Source organism: Aquarana catesbeiana, linkage group LG03 (assembly GCF_042186555.1).
Source record: "Aquarana catesbeiana isolate 2022-GZ linkage group LG03, ASM4218655v1, whole genome shotgun sequence".
Lineage (NCBI taxonomy): Eukaryota > Metazoa > Chordata > Amphibia > Anura > Ranidae > Aquarana > Aquarana catesbeiana.
In genome coordinates, this window is record NC_133326.1 from 53,301,998 (window position 1) to 53,325,119 (window position 23,122).

The 23,122-nt window shown below is 39.7% G+C and overlaps 1 protein-coding gene across 1 annotated transcript in view; it reads right to left on the reverse strand.

Annotated features, from left to right (window-relative positions):
* Window positions 1–23,122, reverse strand: part of CKMT1A (creatine kinase, mitochondrial 1A) — a 65,869-nt gene that overhangs the window by 20,196 nt on the left and 22,551 nt on the right. The window contains exons 2-3 of the mRNA XM_073618532.1: window positions 22,420–22,621; window positions 1,029–1,227 (exon numbers count right to left, since the gene is read on the reverse strand). Of these exons, the coding sequence (XP_073474633.1) occupies window positions 1,029–1,227; window positions 22,420–22,621 (401 nt within the window). The remainder of the gene's footprint in view (window positions 1–1,028; window positions 1,228–22,419; window positions 22,622–23,122) is intronic.

Consider the following 23,122-nt stretch of genomic DNA (forward strand, 5'->3'; position numbering starts at 1 on the left):
TGCAGGTATACAGTAAATAGGAATGCCCAGGTACAAGTGCATGATATATGTAGTGCAGGCAGGTAAAATACCAGGCCTTCACTCTGCTGTTACAACGTAGAGGAGATCAGGGCATCTCTATGAAGTTAAAAACCTTCTTTCTGAGTATCTAGCGTGTAAATAATATGTACATGGTGACAAGTGATTACATATGCAGGCTCAGTGGTGTAGCTAGAAGCCAAAGGACCTCAGGGCAATTTTTGGACATAGAACCCCATAAATGGACCCCCCAGTCCTAATAGGAATCCATTTATTGAGCATCTGTTATTTACTAGGGTTTCCTTCTGCAATTTACCACTGGTCCGGTCATTTCCTTCTGTCATTTACCACTGATTCGTTCCTTTACTTCTGACATTTATCACTGGTCTGGTCCTTTCCTTGTGCCATTTACCACTGATTCAGTCCTTTCCTCCTGTCATTTACCACTGGTCGTGGTTGCAACTGTGATCTTTGTTTCTCTGCCATTTTGCAGGCTCTATTTCTTGCTTAGTAGTAGTGTACATTTGTATTTTATTTATCCTCTGTTCAGGGCAAGCATATCAGTCTGCTCAGGTTGGAGAAGTGCTCTTTATATGAGGTTTGCTCTTTATTTAGTTTGATTGGTCTTGTGTCAGTGTTATAGTAGGGTCACTAACTGTATTTTTTGATATAGAGCTAGTCATCCAAAGGGGGATTCATAATTTTACAGCTGTATGCCTCTATGCACTGCAATTTTACAACATAATTTAGTCTCAGCGCTTTATCATATACTAGAAAAGTTACACCACCAAGGGTATAAAATCGAAATCAGAATAGAATGACTCAAGTGTGCTAAACATACAGTCCAAATATGTACAGTATACAGCATCTGCAACAACCTAAACTCACTAACCTATTCCTAAAATCAAATTCTTTTGTACTTGGGAACTGGATATGCTGCAATATGACACATTGTCCATCTTACTACAGTATATATAGTAAATCAATGGAAGACTCAAAGACTTTCTCACCTCATAGCATTCTTCATCTCCTGCCACCATACCCACAGTCTTAATGAAGGGATGTCCTGGGTTATCTACTCCGGTCTGGATGCATTCATCAAGGGTGAAGCCATTTGGGGTGGTCTTGTCACAGAGTTTGGCATAAATGGCGGGAGTCAGGTTGCTTGCCATACAGTTGTTGTGTTTTCGGAGGTCAGGGTATTCTGCACTGTAGGAAATTGGGGATAAATAAAGATGTAATACAATGATGCTTGTGGTAGGTTCATGTAAATGATATTACAGAGGGGATTATTATCAATCTCTGGTCATTTCATTAAGCACAATTTGTCCTTGTGAAAGGATGGCACATCCTTTGCTTTTCTGCAACCCCCTATTTATAATAATTTAGGGTAACAGTGTTTTCATTTCACATTAGTGTCCATGGGTCAAGTCTTTTTTTTTATGGCTCCATTCTAGAAGAAATTCAAATATGACAATGGGAACAAGCACTGGTGTTGATTTACTAAAACTGGAGAGTGCATAATCTAGTGCAGCTCTGTGCAGAAACCAATCAGCTTCCAGATTTTTTTTTTTTTTTTTGTCAAAGCTTAATTGAACAAACTGAAGTTAGAAGCTGATTGGCTGTCATGCAGAGCTGCACCAGATTTTGGACTCTCTAGTTTTAGTAAATCAACCCCAAGTGTTAAGTTATAGATCTTTCAAAAGCCTAGTTGTGTAGAACTAGTTACACTAGTGATTACCTGCTATGTGGCACTGTAGTAATGAAACAGCTCTAAGGGACCCAAAGACGGTGCTGGACCCTTAAAGTGATACTCAACCTTATTTTTTTTTGTAAGAACTTTCAGCATCTGGTTTAATCACTTACTGAGTATGCAGCTTCTTTATCTTTTAATCTTTGCCTATGTTCCAGTTTAAACTGGTGCCATGACCACTCTTCAAGGTTTCCTGTTTCAGGGTGGCACCTTTCTCTTGCAGCGTTCTATAGAGCCATTCTTGCATGCAAGGACTAGAGCTGTGTCTCCTTAGGCTGTGTCCATCAATGGAAACACACAGTCCCATAGCCTTGGATTGCAAGGCACTCCTCTGCTCTTCCATTCTCCTAACAGACTGGCTGAGGACTGTACTGTCTACTGTCACCTTTTTTTCTGCAAAGACCAGAAGTTCAGGTAAGCAGCACTGAGAGAGTATGAGCCAGTATTGAAAGTTATAAACTACACACGCTGGGGTAAAAATGTAAACAAATAGTTTTTTGGGGAATGATTATTTTATGATGTGCAATGTGGTAAACTAAAATGCTGAGGGTTTTATTTCTACTTTAACTTAAAGGACTTTTGTTACAAGTAGTCTAAAAAAAACTGCAGTAAGATCACAAGCAGTAGCTGTTTGCCTGCTTGTATACACTCTCTTACACTGACATATTTTACATTTGGAGCAGCTAAACTGCATCATATGACCCAGAATTTGAGCAGAAAATTAAAGCACTAAACCAGAATTAAAAGGTCATTTATATCTGCATGTTTCTATTACTAAACTCATGAGGTTTGATTTCTTTATGGAGTTTAGCCTTAAAGTGTCACTAAACCCACATCATAAAAGACTACCAATAAATGTTGTATCACATGCTGTTCATACTCACTCAGTCACTATGAGATTCCTTTCCTGTATTCTGCATAAAACATGGTTGATCCTGCTGTTCTCTATCTCCCCCTTCTGTTCATATCGCCAATTCAGCTAGGGATTTTGCAGCTGTGGGGGCAACTCTGCACATGCTCAGTTTTCAGTGAGTTTCTATGCTGAGCATTTCCTCCCTATCTCATTTGAGCAGCCCATGTGACTATAGAGTCACACATGTGGGGTATACACTGTGGTAAATGACAACCCACTCCCTCCCTCCTCCTCTATGCCCACTAACCAATAGGGGTGGGATATTACATCTAGATTAATGGTGGCTTCACCTCCCTCTTATTCTAAGACAAAGGCTGGAGGGGCGTGACACAGCCTGTGACTGGCAGAAATGTGCCCACACCATGTTATTTCAACAAAATGATTAAGATTTTATTTCAAATACATGTTTGTATGCCAATTTAAAAGTTTATTGATTTTATTTATTTTTACAATGTATGCTTTTTTAAATTTTTTAAACATGTGACCAGTAGCATAGAACTAGAAGCGCCTGCTGTTTATGTTTCCCTGCAGACAGGCTGGGAAGATCTGGGTCATGTGACAGCTGTATATCCATTAGGAAAAAGCTACTTAGATTTTCTTTTGTTTTTTTTTTTAATTAGAATAATTACAGTGCCATCATCCACTTACAGAAAGGGACATTGTAAATTAAAGTTGACGTAAACCTGAAAATTGTATTTTTTAATGAAGACTTCTACCTGGCATAGTAGAGGATGTCAAGTCATCTGTGCCCAGTCTTTCCACAAAGAGTTAATCCAGCTCTGAGCATTTCTCGTCTTTTTTTTAGTAGGATAAAAAATGACACACAGATAAGTTTGTGTCACCCCATCCTCCACTGCTGTGACTGACATCTAATTTCTTTATCTCATGAATGGCATGAGAGAGAGAGTGTTACGATTCCAGGATTGGCTGCTCCACACCTCAGCAGATTGGGCATGCTGAAGTCATGTGGTGCCTTTCCTGAGTTTTGACTGGATGTTACTCATCATGGGGCGTGATCAGTGTGACTGAAGAGTAGGAGAGAGTGGAGGTGGGCGGGGAGTCTTGTGACATCGCGACTCCACCCACCGAGCTCCGGCAAAGAGACCCACCCACTGATTCCAGAGTTTTGTGGGGCTCCTACTGCTGAGGGGGTGACATATTCAGGGTAGGGATACATGCAGGAGGCTTGCATGTATATATACATTAATACTGTGCCATTCGTTTATAGTGGGTGAGTGGTGGGTTTACATCCACTTTAAACAGTGTATGTTTAGTATCACTTTAAAACATATGTATTTCAAAACAAAACCATGTGTGTAGCATACTGTTTGATATTTTTTGTTTAAAGAGGAAGTAAACTTCTTTTACAGACTTTTACTTACAGTAAGCCTATAGGTAATGTAAATATCTCCTAAACGTGCACTGTTTAGGAGATATTTACATTACATGCAGCCAGTGACATCACTGGTGCATGCGCTCTAAAGGAACGGCCACCTGTGCCATCCCTTCAGAGCCCTGTGCCGTGAACGGCGGCTCCCACGCGCATGCTTCAGCCGGTCACCTGAACCTGGAAGCAAGATGAGTGAAGATGAGAGCTCCTGCAGCGCTGACATTGCGGCACTGGAGCAGCATCATTTTAGGGTAAGTGTCACATACTAGCACATTATGACTTTAGTCCAGCAGTATACAACCGCTTTAAGATCATGACACATAAGACACATAACACAGAAAACAATATATATATATATTTATTTATTTTATTTCTCTGGTTCACCAATGTGCTGCAGTTGTTAGTACAGTAAGCTGCATTATACATGGTTTACAAACTCCATATTAGTTATGACTGTCATCCCTCACTTGCCATAGATGCATTATGCTTTTATTAGATATTCAAAAATACATTTTAATTATGAACACTAAATGCATTATGGCACTGTGATTTTCACGACATTTTGCTATTACATTTCATTTTGTCTTCACAGTCAAAGCTTTTTTTTCTTATTAGAAGACAACCTGAATAACAATGACAGATTTATTATTAAAAAACAGTTGAGAATTATTGCATGAATATATGCAGAACCTCTGTTTTACTGCATTCTTCATTCAGAGTTTGAAGCAGCAGAGTTTGTTGGTCAAATATCAATACAAAATAACATAAAACATAAACCCCTTGTCAGTTAATTTTTGTTGTTCGTGACTCATTGCGAAATTTCCCTTCCCTCCCTGCACCAGAGATGGAACAAAATTTTCTGAGAATTGAGGGAAATCTGTGGTTGTCACTGGAACTGGTGTCTCAGTTTAAACATTGAGGCCTAGCTCCATGTTTCTTGTAATTTAAGTAATTAATTTGTACCAAGCTGAACCATATTTGCTTCACTAACGGAGCGTTATATAAACTGTATATAGCATTAGCTACATACAGTGCTGTGTTCCATCAGTGGGATAGGGAGTTCCTGTCCCACTCCTGTAACAAAATTGAGTCAGGCTGAGCACTGCTCAGCCATTCACAGGAAGCTTTGTATTTCATCAATAAATACAAGGCTGCCTTTGACTGGCTGAGGTGGAGAGGCAGACAGATGACATCACAATCTCCACCTCAGCCAATCAGAGGAAGCCTTGTATTTATTGATGGAATACAAAGTTTCCTGTGAATAGCTGAGCAGCTTTCAACCCAACTTGATTTTGTTCTGGGAGCGAGACAGGAAGTCCCCATCCCCCTGCTGGAACACAGCGCAAAGGAAAAAGTTTGGACCAGCTTGGTCCAAACAAACTATTTAAAGTCACAAGAAACATGGAGTTGGGCTTTAAAGTTGAACTAAATTCAAAATTATAGAGTTTGCAAGCAGGCAGGATATTTATCACAGAGGAGACATGCAGTGTACCTTAAATCTGCCTGCCTGTTCACGGTCTTCTTTAAGATGCACATTAAGCTGCTCTTGCGCAGCTCAGTTCACATCGCCAGCACTGCTCATGTGTGTTGGGATGTCTAACTCCAGTGCATGTGCAGGAGTGACTTCAACCCCAGTGACCTCATGGCTGAAGACTGGTAAGAAGCCGTGGAAAAGGTGCTGACCCCTTACAGATGCTGGACCTTTGGAGAGGAGGTAAGCACTGTGCCCTTAGTTATGCTTTAACCTTTTAACCATCACCTCTTGTTCCAGTGACACATATAAAAGTTCCCATGACTTTCTATCATAGTGATAATGGTCACCAGAACAAATAGAGAGGGTGGATTTCTTCAGCATGGAAACAAGCAGCAATAACATCTTGATAGATGTTCTAATTCTTTCTTAGGTTAGGTTCACACTTGTGCGGTTTCCCTGCGGCCGCATTGCTCACCTAGGCGATCCGAGCGGAAGTGGGAGCGGGTACCTGCCAAAACTAGGTACCCGCTTCCCCCCCCAAAAAAAACAAAAAACAAATATGGCATAGGAGGGGGAGGTGGAAGAAGAGTGTAAAGTCCCTTTTGTCTGAAGTTCTGATTTAATTAGCAGCCTAAAGAGGACTTTGTTACTTTTTACTAATGTCTCCAGGACTCCCAATGCCTGGTTCATGCTATAGACTACATACAAATGCTGCAGTATTTCATCCAGGCATTGCTGTAGTACATTCATTTGCCTTGGCAATCTGGGAACCCCTGCTGTTGATTCAGGGGAGCTATTCCGAAACAATCCCACTCTAGGTTTCTTGCTGTCTCCCCTTGACAGCAAGCCTAATCCACAAAATTCTCAGTACTAAGTGGCTTCTTACAGCCACCAATCCGATTTAACGTGCACTTCCAGGAAAAAAAAGAGTACTTTTTAAATTGTGATTGGTCAAGAGAATGTTGATGTTAAAAATGATCGTTTTTTTTCCTGCTGGATACTAGTGTCAGATGCAAGCTTTTGTCTGCTCAGATACACAGTTCCAGTTCTAGTACAGCGATGATAGTGGGTCGCTCACTCTTCACCTTGTCCATATACAAAACATCTTGTATTATTTTCAATTCATATCAATTATTCTGTGAGCAAACCACAGGATCTCCTCTTGTCCATTCACATAATGCCGTGTATTTAGTGAAAGGTATACAAGACATAATGTGAATGGGTGATGGAAGAACTCAACAACCTCAGTGGTTTTGTGTCCCAGCAGACACTTCTTCAGGACCTCTGCTAGAGATGATCTTACAGTCACAGCACTGCGTGGCTGAAAACTCTCTGTTCTTGCCCAAATTAAAAAATAGCTGCTATTATGATATAACAATGGTAGGTCCTCGTTCAGACTAAGGGCCGGTTCACACTGCTGTGAATTCTATTGCGAATTTGAGCCGTTGCGATCGCTCAAATTCGCAAGTCATTTAAGTAACATAGTTTTCCATTAGTGCCGTTCACATCAATGCGTTGCGAATCTAAGCTGCGTACAAAAAGGGTCCTGTGCGAGTTTGATCTGTGTGCGATGCAAATTCAGCTCCATACACTGCAATTGAACTCGCAATGAAAACGCAATTGTACATTCACATCACTGCGATATTCTTTTTTTTTTTTTGCTTCCCCCTCCTACTCCTCCCATCCAAGAAAGCAGGAAGTCATAAAATCACGATCCCCTCCCAATTTGCAATATTTGCCGTAGAATCGCAGTAGATTCGCCAGAACACATAAAGAATTCGCAACGAAAATTCGCAATGCAATCGGATCAAATTCGCGCAAAATTCGCACCGCAGCAGTGTGAACCGGCCCTAAAGATCCATTTTTTTTTTTTTTTTGTCAATACTAACCTGTCACACAAAAGATGTTGACAAGCTCATAAAGATTCAGATAATTTGTGTGCCTTATCAATGCACTAAATATTTAAATCTGTAAATTTGATATAGTGACCTGACAAATACTCACGGCCTATTCCTCACTTGAAGTGCTTCATAATCATATACCATTTTTTACCAAACCAATGGTTATTATAACTCCATCAACAGTATGCCGCACTGGCAGAAAAATGATAATAGAAGTAAATGAATAAAAATGAATAAAAATACAAACTTGTGGTTAACGAATGATTATAAAGTTTGTGCATATAGTATAAAAGTCCAACACCCATATAGTGAATCCAGACTATGGAGTCCGTTTATCAAGCAGTAGAAAATAACCGCTGCAGACTGGCATTCTCAGAGGAGATTGCTCCTGTCTGTGTGCCTGTTTATGAAGTGGTGTAGATCGCTTCTCCTTTTGAGGAGTGGAGCGATCTAAAAATCCTTTGAACTGTGAAGTAGACATGTGCAATTCGTTTTGTTCCGAATTCGTTTTTCATTTTTTTAACGAATTTCGACAAATTCGTTAATTTAGAAATATCAGAATGAATGAAAACCCATTTAACAATTTTTTAGGAATAAATTCAAATATTTGAATATTCAGAAATTTGAAAATTCGGAAATTCGAAAATCCAAAAATCCGAAAATCTGAAATAATAACTAACTAATAACTATTACTATTAAATTATAGGTATTGGAATTTCCTTTCAAATTTGGCTGTTAGTGAACGTAATGAATACGCATTTATCTGAAGTTAGGAATTATCCAAAATAACGAATGTCACATCTAAATGAATGGAACGTAATGAATTAATAATAATGAATAACAATAATAATAAAAACTTTTTATTATTATTATTTATTATTATTAGTTTGTTTCGTTCAATTTGTTTAGATGCCGCATTCCTTATTTTGGATAATTCGTAACTTCAGATAAATTTGCATTTGTTCACTAACAGCCAAATTTGAAAGGAAATTCCAATACCTATAATTTAATAGTTAGTTATTATTAGTTAGTTAAATATAATTTTGAATTTTCGTTCTTACTTTCGAATTTTCGAATTTACAAATTTTTTAATTTACAAATTTACGAAATGTGATCATAATGAATGACCCGAAAAACAAAAAAAAAAAAAAAAAAAAATGAATGAAACAAAAACAAAAATGAACACATTTTTCAACAGTGCACATATCTACTGTGAAAAATGCCTCCAGAAAAATCACTGAAACACTCTGGTGTTCTTATATTAAGCAGCAGTGATCAACGCTGCAGAGTACACGGGCATTCTCAGAGGAGACCACCCACCTCATATTAATAAAATAATAAAGGTAAAGTCCCCCTACACAAAAATAATATATATATATATATATATATATATATATATATATATATATATATATATATACACAAATTATATTTATCTACATAAACATGGCAGGGGACATGTTTACTGTCTTGGGGGTCTAATCGAGGAAGAAGTAAGTCAATAATCTTCCTCCTAAGTTCTCTGGGGATTTGCTCTTCTCTCCCCGATTCTGCTGGAGAACCTGGGAGGGAGAATTCTGACAGAGATTGCCAGTGAGGTACCGAGATAAGCACCTTCATAAACTGGCCGTTTCTGTTTCTTTCAATGACAGATTCTCTGTGTGCTGAGATGATCAGTAGAGAACAGTTTCATAAACCACTAATCATGTGAGATGAGCTACGATCATCATGGTTTCATAAACGGACACCTATATCATATAAAATCTCTGTGTTTCCCAGCTCAGCTTGTTGAAGAAAAACACTACGTTGTCCTTTCACCCAATGAAGATGTCAGCTTACCAGAAAATGTGTCACTGTCTGTCATAGGGAAGTCAAAAAACTCTTGTGTAAGTGAAGTCTCTCTGCTGTGAATAACCAAAATTTGCGACATCACCACGCTTGTGCGATCCCGCCTTGCAATGTGGGATTTTCAGTCTTTGTTGATGCCGATTGTCATATATACGATTTTTAGTATTTTTTAACCACAATAAAGCATCCTATCTAGGATTTTATGTTAACGGAGCCTGGTGCTCTGTTTTTTCTTTATTCTCAGGAACCCTGAGCGGTGGAGAACCTACAGTTAGGTCCATATATAATTGGACACAGGCACAATTTTAGTTTTTCTCAGGTGTTTACCAAAACATATTCAAGCTATAGTTATATAATGGATATGGGCTGAAAGTGCACACTCTCAGGTTTAATTTGAGGGCATGTACATCCAAATCAGAGGAAGTGTTTAGGAATTACAGCTCTTAAGAATAGCCATCCCCCTTTTTCAAGAGACCAAAAGTAATTGGACAATTGAATCAAAAGCTGTTTCATAACCAGGTGTGAGCTACTCCTTCATTATTTCTTCATCAATTAAGTAGATAAAAGGTCTGGAGTTGATTCTGAACCTACATCATGTGTTCAAAGGAGCTGTCCTTGCAATTAAAACAGTCCATTGAAAGGCTTCAAAAATGAAACAAATCCATCAGAGAGATAGCAGCAACATTAGGAGTGGCCAAATCAACAGTTTGGTACATTCTGAGGAAAGGGAAACGCACTGATGAGCTAAGCAACATAAAAAGGCCTGGACATCCATGGAAGACAACAGTGGTGGATGATCGCAGGATCCTCTCTATGGTAAAGAAAAACCCATTCACAACATTGAATGTGAAGGACACTGTCCAGGAGGTGGGCATATCATTGTCATAGTCTACAATCAAGAGAAGACTTCACGAGAGCAAATACAGAGGGTTTACCACAAGGTGCAAACCATTCATAAGCCTGAAGAATAGAAAAGCCAGATTAGACTTTGCCAAAAAACATCTAAAAAAGCCAGACCAGTTCTGGAAAAGCATTCTTTGAGGGGATGAAACTAAGATTAATCTGTACCAGAATGACGGGAAGAAAAAAGTGTGGAGAAGGCTTGGAACAGCTCATGATCCAAAGCACACAACGTCATCTGTGGTCACAAAGTGGAGCTTGCAGTGTGATCGCATGCATGGCTTCCAGTGGCACTGGGTCATTGGTGTTTATTAATGATGTGACAGAAGACAGACATAGTCGGATTAATTCTGCAGTTTTTAGAGATTTACTGTCAGCCCAGATTCAGCCAAATGCAGCAATGTTGATTGGACGGCGCTTCACAGTACAGATGGACAATGATCCAAAGCACACTGCAAAAGCAACCCAGGAGCTTTTGAAGGAAAAGAAGTAAAATATTCTGCAATGGCCAAATCATTCACCTGATCTCAACCCAATTGAGCATGTATTTCACTTGCTGAAGGCAAAACTAAAGGCAGAAAGACCCACAAAGAAAGGACAATTGAAGATAGCTGCAGTAAGAGCCTGGCAAAGCATCAGAAAGGAGGAAACCCAGTCTTTGGTAATGTCCATGGGTTCCAGACTTCAGGCAGTCATTGCCAGTAAAGGATTCTCAACAAAATATTAAAAAATTAACATTTTATTTATGACTATCTTTATGTGTCCAATTACATTTGAGCCCCTGAAAATAGGGGGACTGTGTATAAAAATGGTTGCAGTTCCTAAAATTTGTACTTGATATTTATGATCAACCCCTTGAATTAAAGCTGAAAGTCTGCACTTAAAATTCATTTGGATTGTTTCATTTTAATTTTGTTCTGGTGGCATACAGAGCCAAAAGTATGAAAATTGTTTCTGTGTCCAAATATATATGGACATAACTGTATGTGCGGAGGCCCAAGGGAAGACTTTGGATCACAGCAGAGACTTCACTTACACAAGTTTTTTTTACTTCTCTATGACAGTCATATATCATCTGGTAAGCTTGCATCTTCATTGGGTGAAAGGATAACATGGTGTTTTTCTTCAAGAAGCTAAGCTGAGAAACACAGAGATTTTATAGGATATTGTTTGGATTGACTATATGGGTGTTGGACTTTTATACTATATGCACAAATTTTGTATTCATTCATTAACCACAAGTTTGTATTTTTATTCATTTACTTATATTATCATTTTTCTGTCCATGCGGCATGCTGTTGATGGAGTTGTTCTCAGTGTATCTTATTCTATACATAATACTTGCCGCAGCTTGTTCATGCTGATTTATTGTATTTTACCATTTGCATGGTATCAATTTCTAGTTTTCAAAATGGTTAATATAGATTTATTTGTTTCCATTTTGAAATGTATCTATTGAAGTAATGATTACCGTATTTTTCAGCGTATAACACGCACCCCAAGTTTAGGAGGGAAGTTTAAGGAAAAAAACATTTAGGAGGGATGTTTACGGAAAAAACTTACATTTTAAATGCCCATCAATGCAGCCTTATCAGTGTCCATCTGCAGCCTTGCCTAATAGTGTCCTTATGCAGCTTTGCCCAACAGTGTCCATCTGCAGCCTTGCCCAAAATTGCAGCATGATCGTTTTTAAATGTTACCGCCGCAGAGATAGATAGAGCCAAATGTCCTGTGTACTCGGCTCCTCTCGCAGTCCTGCCCAGTCCAGCCCCTTGGCCCTGCTCCTATGATGGACACAACACCGGTCCAATGGCGGGACGTAAATGCTAGGAGGCGGGATTGGGTGTGACTGCGAGCGGAGCCGAGCCTAGCCGAATACACAGTACACTCGGGTGTGTCTATTTCGGTGGCACTCGTTCCCTCCTTCCCCTCCGAGGCAGTGGTGCGGCGTATAACCCGCACCCGCGATTTTCCCCTTATTTTAAGGGGAAAAAAGTGTGTGTTATACGCCGATAAATACGGTATTTCCTTTCCCCGTTTTTTTCCCCTTCTAATCCTTCCCCCTTATTTTTTAATGTATCCCTCCTTACTATAGTCTTATTTTTGTATCATTATTGTATACAAGATGGGATAGTTCACCTTTCATGTAACTGTTACAATGCATGATGTACTGACCTAAAAAAGAGAAATTTAAGAATTGACTAGTGTGAAGTTGCTGCCAACATCCTAATAGACATTAAAGAGAGAACATGCACTAAATGCATTGGAAGATGCCCCCTTGGACTTTGATGGCAGAAGTAAAGTATAAGAAGTCAAGATAAGTAAAAGAAGGGCACAAAGGTGCCAACTTTATTGAGTACAAAAAATAGTGAAAAATATATAAATATTGTATCACATATAGACACAGTGGTTTGAAATGTATTGCAGTAGTGCATCAATGAATAAACATAAACAAGAAATCATTAGTACATATTGATGTACTGACCTATGTTCTAATATTACCTGCCTTATTACCCCATGTATTCTTAAAAACTTTGAATAAAGAGTTATTTGAACTAAAAAACACTTTATGTGGATTTTAGGATATTTCTACAGCATGAACCAGACATTGGGTGGCCTGGAGATATTAGCAAAGAGAAACAAAATCCTCTATAAGCTACTTACCAGTGCCATGTGTCCCCTGTCCTCATTTCAAGAAGCAGCATTGTGAATAATTACAACATTTATTATGAATTAATCTCTTGATGAAAAGCACAACTTTCAGAGGCAGATTAGTGTACACAGCACTGACACCCCTCTTGTATTATGTGTTATGCTGGAGTACGACTGCATTACACAGATCAATATCGGGGTTTGGAAAGAATGACACTGCGATAATTATTGTCATATATAAGTGCCAAATATTGATCAGTAAGAGAAATCAACCTTTCATCACAAAGCAGAGGAGGTAGAAGCACTGTCATACAGCTACTGCAGAATGGGGGAGGGGAACCAAGGAAATAACCTTGTCAGGTCTAAGATTCTTGAATATCTATAAGGATTCCATTTATCTTCTCAAAATCTTCCAATAGATATTACAGGCAATTCTTAAAATATTTTAGCAAATTACAGATATATATCTATTGCTCTATATCTGAAGGAATAATGTGCATACAGAATATGCCATCTGAATTCTGAAACTGCCGCCTTATACGTGTGGCCTGAAGCTAAGCCTGATCCTTGAACATATTACAAATGTGCCAGAGTGTCCATGAATATAGTTATCATATAATGTCCCCTGTGTGAACTATAATGACCAGATCTATTTAACAACCAAGGTACACCATGTCTAATTTAGCAGCAACACTGGTAAATCTTTAGCCATCTTGCCCACCAAATAGTGAGTAGTACCCTTTTGCTGCCAAAACAGCCCCTTTTGCCGCCCAAGCAGCCCTGACCCATCAAGGTATGGAAGCCAGTAGACCAGGGGTCTTCAAACTATGGCTCTCCAGTTGTTCAGGAACTACAATTCCCATCATGTGTAGTCATGTCTGTGAATGTCAGAGTTTTACAATGTCTCATGGGATGTGTAATTCCACAACAGCTGGAGGGCCGTAGTTTGATTATCCCTGCACTAGACCATTGAATGTATGCTGTGGTATCTGGCAGCAAGCCACTTTGAACTTGTATCTACAGGTAAGCCTATAATAAGGCTTAGTTGTAGGTACAGTGAATATCTCCTAAACTTGCACTGTTTAGGAAATATTCACACAACATGCAGCCAGTGACGTCACCGGCGCATGCACTCTGAAGGGACAGCATGCCATGCTGGACTGTCAGAGCTTCGTGCTGGAGCCAAGGGCCCTGGCCATTCATACAGCTGAAAACCAGGTGAAGATGGCAGCCCTGAGGAGCTGTGACAGAACTGCACTGGAGGGCTCCGTGTACAGGCAAGTCTGTAATGTGCTAGTATGCAGTGCATACTAGTGCATTATAACTTAAACCTGCAGGGAGGCCCATTGTTTGTTATTTTCCTAGAAGTTTACTACCACTTTAAGTAGCAGATCCTTTAAGTCCTGTAAGACTTGATTGTCCAGCACATCCCTCAGATGCTTGATTGCATTGAGATCTAGAGAATTTGGAGGCCACATCTCAAACTTATTGCTGTGTTCCTCAAAGCATTCTTGAAGTGTATCAGGGCAAATTATACTGCTGAAAGAGACCACTGCCATTAGAGAATACCATTTCCATGTACTTGGTCAGCAACAATATTTAGGCAGATGGCATATCTCAAGTACAGTAACATCCGCATGAATGGCAGGATCCAAGGTTTCCCAGCAGAACATTGCCCAACGCATCACACTGCATCTGGCAGATTGCCTTCTTCTCATACTGCATACTGGTGCCATCTCTTCCCCATGTAAATGATGCACATGCATCCGGCCATCCACATCCACTATCAGACTAGACCACCTACTTCCATTGCTCCATGGTCAGGTTCTGATGCATATGTACCTATTGTAGGCAGGGCTGCTGTTATAAATCATGGGGCCCCACACTGCCTACCTGACTTTCAACAAAACAACTTCAGGGACAGCATGTAACTTGCTGCCTAATATATGCTACTGACTTTCAGGGTTGGTCAATAATCAGTAATCAATGATATTGACTTAACCTGTAAGTGGTCATAAACGGTGGTCATAATGTTATGGCCGACTGGTGTCTATACAGTATATATATATAAAACAATCTCAAGGTCTAAAAGCAGTTTAGGCCTCCCAATGGATATATGTATATAGGCCTTGCTTAGGGTTGCCACCTCATCCCTTTAAACCCGAACACATATTAATTACACAGGTTCTGAGGCTGATTAAGGTGGTAATTAAACTCACTTGGTGCCTTATCTGCATTAAATTAGCCTCAGAATCTGTGTAATTCATATGTGTTCGGGTTTAAAGGGATGAGGTGGCAACTCTAGCCTTGCTTAACCTTTTCTATAGAAAAGTGGATTAGCACTACTAGGTCAGCCCTATTCCACAGCATATGTGACCTGAACTCATTTCACTGCTGCACTTCGTATTCTGCATGCAGTGCAATAATAAGCTATAGCCTTAATTATATACTCTTGCAATAACCCAGCAGCAACTAATCAGATATCAGCAGCCAGCATCCTACTTAAATCAGTCTAGTAATGGATGACCTCGTAGCCTCCCTGGCGGTTTTCCCGAGTGTGGCTCGGGGTTAAAATTCAGCACCATTAGCGGTAACCCTGAGCCACACTCGGGATTACATTGCAGGATCCTGGTGCCTCCTTACTCACCTTGTCCCCGGGATCCTGCGATGTCCCCCGCAGTGTCCGCGGGCTGTGTCCTCCTCCGAAGCCTCTCTGTGCCAGGCTCCGTTCCCTGCGAGCGTTGCGACGCACGGGGGCGGAGCCTGGCGGCAAATTAAAAAAAAAAGTAAAAATCATAACACATACAGTACTGTAACCTTACAGATTACAGTACTGTATGAAATGATTTCACATCCCTTTTGTCCCCAGTGCTTTGGCCCATGCCCTGCATGCAGTTTTACATGATATACACTGTTCTTTCTGCCTGGAAACTGGAGATTGTCCATAGCAACCAAAAAGTGTCCCTTTACGTCAAAAGTGGCTTTAGACCAGCTAGAAAACAGCGATAGTAAATTAGAACACTCGCAGAATTGAGCGATAGTGAATCGTGGGGAAATTTATTTTATTACTATTTATTTTTATTTTTTTTAATTATTTATTTTTATTTATTATATTATAATTTATGTTTTTGTGTTTCAAACTTTATCATACCCAGGATATCTACTAGACTCTGGTTTGGACAGATTTAAGTGCGTTATTGTTAAGATTTATAGACCTACAATATAAAACGCCAAATTTCCATGCAAAATAATTGTACCGCTTTCAGCACCTAAAATCCGAAATAATCATACCGCCAGGGAGGTTAATAGATTCTGAGGTAATGTATATCAACTTTGCAGACTATGAAAGAAATGGGGAACATACTAAAACTAAAATGGGAGGAGCATGTCGGTGGAATTAGAGACAATGAATGTTAAAAAGGAGACCCCAAAATTTAAATAGGTTATCAGCAGAGTTTGTGTGATGGAGTTCAGTAACATTGGAGGTAGTGCTCGGGATGTAGGAGAAGCACCAGGTTTTATTGTGAGGTGTTGTGTGAACAGTAAATGGGGCAGCGGAGCTAGGGTTGCCACTTTTTCTTCAAGCCAAACCTGAACACTTTTGCGGCACACAGCAAAAATGTATTTTTTTTAGCATACACTATAGGATTGTAACAAACCTGGGACACCTTTGGGCACTCCAAAGAGAATAGTAATGTGGCGTGCATAGTACCCCTTCACCCTCCTATCAGGCCCTATTCTGAGCCACATTCCTGTCTGAATTTTGTGTCTGGGTTTCAGGCAGACTGAGACCCGGACACATGATTCAAAACCCGAACTGTTCAGGTGAATCCCGGACAGGTGGCAACCCTAAGCGGAGCAGAGATTCTCACTTGGCCAGTCCGTAAAGATGAGACTGATATTTGGCATGATGCACTAAATAAAGGTTGATAAATTATCAAACATACGCTGGAGACTGGGTGCTGAGGGGTGACTGCACATACACTGGGTATAGGGGTTATTACATAAGTGCTGGAGATTAGCTCTTGAGGGGTAAATGTGCATATGCTGGGTACTGGCAGCTAAGAGATTAATGCATATAAGCAGAAGGATAGGTGCTGAAGGCTTAAAGCGCATGCATTGGGTACTGAGTGCTGAGTGGTTAATCTACATGAGCTGGGTTCTGGTTGTGGAGATTAACATGCATGCATGGGGACTGGGCACTGAGGAGTTAATGCATATGGGCTGAGGAATGGACATTGAGGGGTTGATTTACTAAAACTGGAGCATGCACAATCTAGTGCAGCTGTGCATGGTAAGCTTGCTTAATAAAGCTTGACAAAAAAAAAGAACTAGAAGCTGATTGGTTAGAGCTGCAACAGATGTTGCACTATCCAGTCTTAGCAAATCAACCCCTGAGGGTTTAGCACACCAGAGTAATGTCTGAGCGCTTAGGTGTTAATGCCAATATAAGTGAAATGCTTACTACCACTGGCAACCAATGTAAGTGGCATGCTTCCTTCAACTGACAACCAATATAAGGGGCATTCTTTTACATGACTATAGTACAACTAATGACTCCTGAATGGCAATCTAAAGCCTCGTACACACAATGAGAATATTGGACGAATGATCATCCCTTTTTTTTTTTTGCAAATACAATACAATACAAATAGGAGGTTATTTACTAAAGGCAAATCCACTTTGCACTACTAGTGCAAACTACAAGTGCAAAGTGCATTTGAAATTGCACTGAAAGTGCACTTGGAAGTGCAGTCGCTGTAGATCCGAGGGGGACATGCAAGGAAAATAAAAAACAGCATTTAACTTGCACATGATTGGATAATAAAATCAGCAGAGCTTCCCCTCATTTCAGATCTTCCCCTCAGATTTACAGCGACTGCACTTCCAGTGCAATTTCAAGTACACTTTGCACTTGCAGTTTGCACTTGTAGTTTGCACTTGTAATGCAAAGTGGATTTGCCTTTCGTAAATAACCTGCATAATGTATTGTATTGTATTTTCGGACAAATACTGTGCTGATTAAACGAAAATGGTATGATCTGGTATCGTACGAGTACAATCCCCCTTTATTTGTGTCTCACACGCTCCCCCTCCCAGACCCTACAGCCTACAATGGGAGGATTTCAGTAACAGAGGCAGTGATGTCAGTCCAGAAAGCAGTGGGCAGGTGTAGGTGTGGCCAGGAGCTGATTGACAAGCTACAGGCTTATTAATCAGCAGTAACAATAATTATAGCTAAGCCTCCTGCGACTTCTTTGAGCAGGCACAGCCTACATGAGAGTGGTAGATCTGCTCTGAATTTAGAAGCAGTGTGATATTGTTGCCACTGCATCACAGGAAGCTGTATTAGTTCACTGGCAGGATCAACAAGTATTTACTTAACACAGTTCTACTTTAGGGCCTAGTGTACATTGGCTTTTGAGATCCATCTGTGTTGTATTTGACAGCCAGGAAATTCTCATTTATTTGAATGGGAAACACAGCCATCTTTGGACCTGCGCTAAAAGCAGGCAGCAGTGGTGGTACATTCAGATTTGATAGCAGTCAAAACTTTTTTTTTGTTTTGAAGTAGGGAAGGTGAGATGGGACCAACAGGGCCACCCACTAAGAGGATTTCCTGTTGAGCCAGCCGCAGATTGAATAGTGTATGGCCAGCTTTACCCTTCCCTATTCTATTCCAAGCAAAAGAAAAGTTTAAGCTGCTACTGAGGCTTTAAGGACATGGGATTGCATTATCCATATGTTCCTTCATCCCCCACTTTCTCTCTTCAGGTAGATTACATACATAGGGTCCAATACATGCAATACCTGGTGTTGAAGAGCATGTTGCCTCAATGCTATTATGCTTGCGTATCTCTGCACTGTACCCGCTAACAACTGGGGGCAGTTAAAAAGAACCCCAGTGGCGCCTGCGCTCCATCCCCTCTCTCCACGCCACCCCCTTTATGCAATGGATAGATTCTATCCATGGCCTTTCAGGGCACTGGGTGCATGAATCACAGCGGCCAGGGTTTTTTTAAGCCCCTGATTAGAGCCAGAGGCTCTAATAGGCTTCAAAGTAGGGTGGGCTTGGGTCAAAGAAAATGCGCTCTGATCCCACCCAGGTGGGTTACAACAGTGAATGAATATTGGTCGAAAAGAGAAGACTCCCGATTGGCCGCCGAAGAGGAGGGAGGAAATGAAAGCCACCACCTCCGTGATGACCCGTGGAGAGCAGGAGAATAGGAGGCCACCGCCAGTGATGGGGTAAGTGCTAACGACCGACCACCCCCCCCAAAAAATATTTCCACAGGCCACCACTGGTGATCAGTGAGGTCACCCATAGACTGCTATGGCCCATTCGTTGTTGGTGGACCTTCCTCTCCCCTGCAGCCACCATTGGCTGACATAGCGGAGCTGGGTCACGTGACTGGACTGGAGAGGCCTGAAAATAGGTAACTATATACAGTAGATCTTTCTTACACAAGTACTAGTCAGCATAGGTGTTAGGAGGGAGCATTTTTAATTAAATTAATTAGGAGTTGCATGAAATTCTGCTTTAAGAATTGCTCAAATGCACTATAATACATTTTTGTTTTTGGGTTTAATACTGTTCTGTATAAAGAAAAAGCAGTGGAGCAGACATTAATGAGGAAGCCCTAAATGATTTAGAAGGAAGTTCAAAAAAGAATGAACACCAAATCCTCAAGGAGGTTTTATTGCTAGCTAGCTCCTTGAAGAGGATATCATCGAGGGCCCAAGAGGGGGACAGTTGTTCTTCTTTTCCACTCCACTAGACCTATTCATGTTACTTTTACGCTGCTGCTGTCAACACAATTGAGGTCGCAGGACAAACATCCATTGAGGAAAGAAAATTTCACAAGCAGAATAAAATAATAGCTTACACACTATGGTCACAGGCTATGGAGCCTGAAGTCTGACTTTTATAACATGCAAAATAAATGTAGCACAGATAAAAAATTCATACTACTTGTACATAAAAGACACTAAACCTTACTGCTATTAGCACTTAAATTTCCAGTGTAATGTGCTATATTGCCACTCTCTGAATACCAGTCTGTCATCCCATTATGTTTAGGGTTAGCCAAGTTAAAGCACTAATACTGCCAAATCCCTTTTGCAGTTTACCAGTTAATAAACATAAGCCTTCCACTTAGGAGATCAACGCTGTCATGTGGCACAGACTTGGCTCATATGGTGTAAATGAGGAAATTGCGTGTCTGAATAGCACTCCAACAAAACAGGAGAGGGGGGGGGGTTACTAAAACTGATGCACTCAGAATCTGGTGAATGGTAGCCAATCAGCTTCTAACTTCAGCTTGTTAAATTAAGCTTTGCTAATAAAACCTGGAAGCTGATTGGTTTCTATGCAGAGGTGCACCAGATTCTGTGTGCTCCAATTTTAGTAAATCAACCCCAGAGTAGACAGACTTCATGTAAATTGAAGGGCTACTGCTGTCATATGGCTTAGGATAGTCTGTGCATCCATTACTATATCATGTCATAGACCCCTATATACTGTATATAAGTTATCAGATCTATTATATGTTTATGAGAGCTTGTATTTATCAGTTGCACTAAATGCCAAAATATACTTGGTATTATTCTTTGTTTAATCCAGAATAAATCTTTATATTTTGAAAGGTTATCAATCCTATTTTTCTTTTATTTTTAATATATATATCTACAGAAAAAAAATCACAAAAAATATGATTTTTTTTATTTTTTTTAAATAATGTATGACATCAAATGCCATATATTGTACAGGCTTTAAAGGTGCATTGTCCATGTGTTTAAAATGTGATTAACACACATACTTATTTATTTGTATAGAGGACTAAAAACAAAAGAACAAACTACACTAACACCTACCTAGTCTTAAAACTGTCCCCCCCACCTCAAAACCTAAGCTAACTAAGCTATTTTAATGCCACTCTAGTCCAGTCACGTGATCCTGCTCCCCTGTGTTAGCCAACATAACTGCAGGGGAGAGGAAAGGATATTTATTTTTAATTTTTTATAATATATATATATATTTTTTTTTATATATAGATTGTGTGTATATATATATATATCTATATATATATATCTATATATAGATATATATCTATATATAGATATATATAGATATATATCATACAACTTATATTATTATATTTTCAACTGCAATAAGGGTACTTGCACATGGTACTGATGTATGAACCTCAGATTCTCCATGGAAAGATGCTGCATAAAAATGTAAGGATGGGTTGTATAGTATAAATGCTTATATTTGTGTTCACACATGTAAAACATTCTTCTAGCTTTCCATGGATTGTGTCATACGGAAGTATGTAAAATACTTTTTGTAAAATTTTTGTATTTTTTTTTTACTGATCTATACACATTGCAAGTTTACACACCTGTGTGTACAGGCACACTAAAAACAATAGGCTGCATTTAGATCAGTAAAAAAAAATGCCTAAAAAAAGTGTCATCTTTAGGCATCTGTGTGCAAGAGGCCTTAAAGATGCATGCAAATAAGTTGTGATTTATAAGACTGCAGGCACACTGGATAGATTTGAGTTTTCCAGGATGGTTTACATGGGATTATATGGTCATATTTACAGAGAAGAACATATTAGCTAGTAACTGATGTCATAGGGATTTGAGAGTGCAGATGGAATTGAAGGTTTTCTAGGAATCTTGAACCTTTTATTCCCTGATCCCTGGAAAGGGCTTTGAGACTCGTTGTTGTGGCCCTGAATGGTATCTCTGCTTGCTTGGAAAGCCACCCAGCATTGTGCAGTCTATACAAAAGATTGATTTCTCCAGCCTGCAGAGGTAGCAGAACACTGCTACACATAATGAAGAAGACACATGTCCCCGGGGCCCGAGGTTATTAGCAACCATACTCCAATATTTTATGTCATCTGCCTCTGAAGGAATGCAATGAGATACCTAAGGATAATGAATAAAAAAAAATGCAACAGAAAAGCATAAAGGATACCTCGACGGCAGGTTAGCTATGTCAAAATCTGCTTCATCACTGAGATGGAGTTCCCTTTTTGTTAATTCTAAACATCATCATGATTTTATTTGATCGATTATTAACAGAAGATGGACGCAAGGTGCTGAAAATGACATTTTCTATTGGTTTCATTTGGATGGGGATTTGGACCTTCTATTCCCTGATTAAAAGCTTGGATTTTAATGCTGGATTTCCATTCATGAATTCTATGGATTCAAGGTTCCCCTTCCCCCAGAGTTCAATTTTCATACCCCCCCATCCCCCACTTCTAGTCTTCCCATAGCAATTCAGCAATTCCGTTTTAGCTGATGAAGCTGAATTTACCAATTATTTGTAGAGCAATCTATATATTAGTACATTCTTGTGTATCCTTAATAAATTAAAATAAAGACTGAAATTACATTTGCACTGCATGATTTCAAACTATTAATGTGTTTGTTTTTTATTCTTTATTCAAGCGTCCAAGAGCAAATATAATTAAAAAAATAAACCTTGCCCTAATATATACTACATAGAGGTATGTGGATATATTAAACACAATCATTTTTAAGAGTTACCTTGGTGGGTAAAGCCTCCTCCTTTGCTCGCTAGCGCTGAGTTTTTCTCTGCTCATCATGTATCCAGCTGCTACTGACCCAGCTCCGACCATGGCCAGGAGTCCAGCCGATTTCTTGGAGGTCAGGATTCTAGAGAAGGTGCTAGCCATTTTTGGTGATACTGGAGCACTAGCAGAGTGATGGAACAAGAGAACCAGTGGATCTGCGGAGAAACGAAGGACAAGGGAGGGAGAGAGTGTGAGAGGCTGTGTACCAGAGAGAAGAGAGCGGAGGCTGTGGGGGAGGACGTGATATGAATAGAAACGACTCTACTAAACAGGAGATTACAGCAAGATCCAGTGAGAGCAGACCTGCATGAGACTCCACAGTCCAATGACAATGCTGCTAGACCCTCAATGCCCCATCACAATGTATCACATGCAATGCAGACCATTATGGGGCATCTGAATAATATCAAACAACTGACATTTACACTGCAGGAATGTAATGGGAAATCAATTACAAAAGAATTAATGTAAAAAAAAAAAATCATAGACACTAACATGAAAAGATAGAATAATTAATGGCAGTAACGTAGGCATCATAGGTAACTTATAAAAGAAGTTCAGGAATACAAAAAAAAAAAATTATACTCACCTAGATGGCTGCAGCACCAAACCCAGCTGCAGCTGTCCCCCGTCAGTTCTATCTTTCAGTTCTCGGT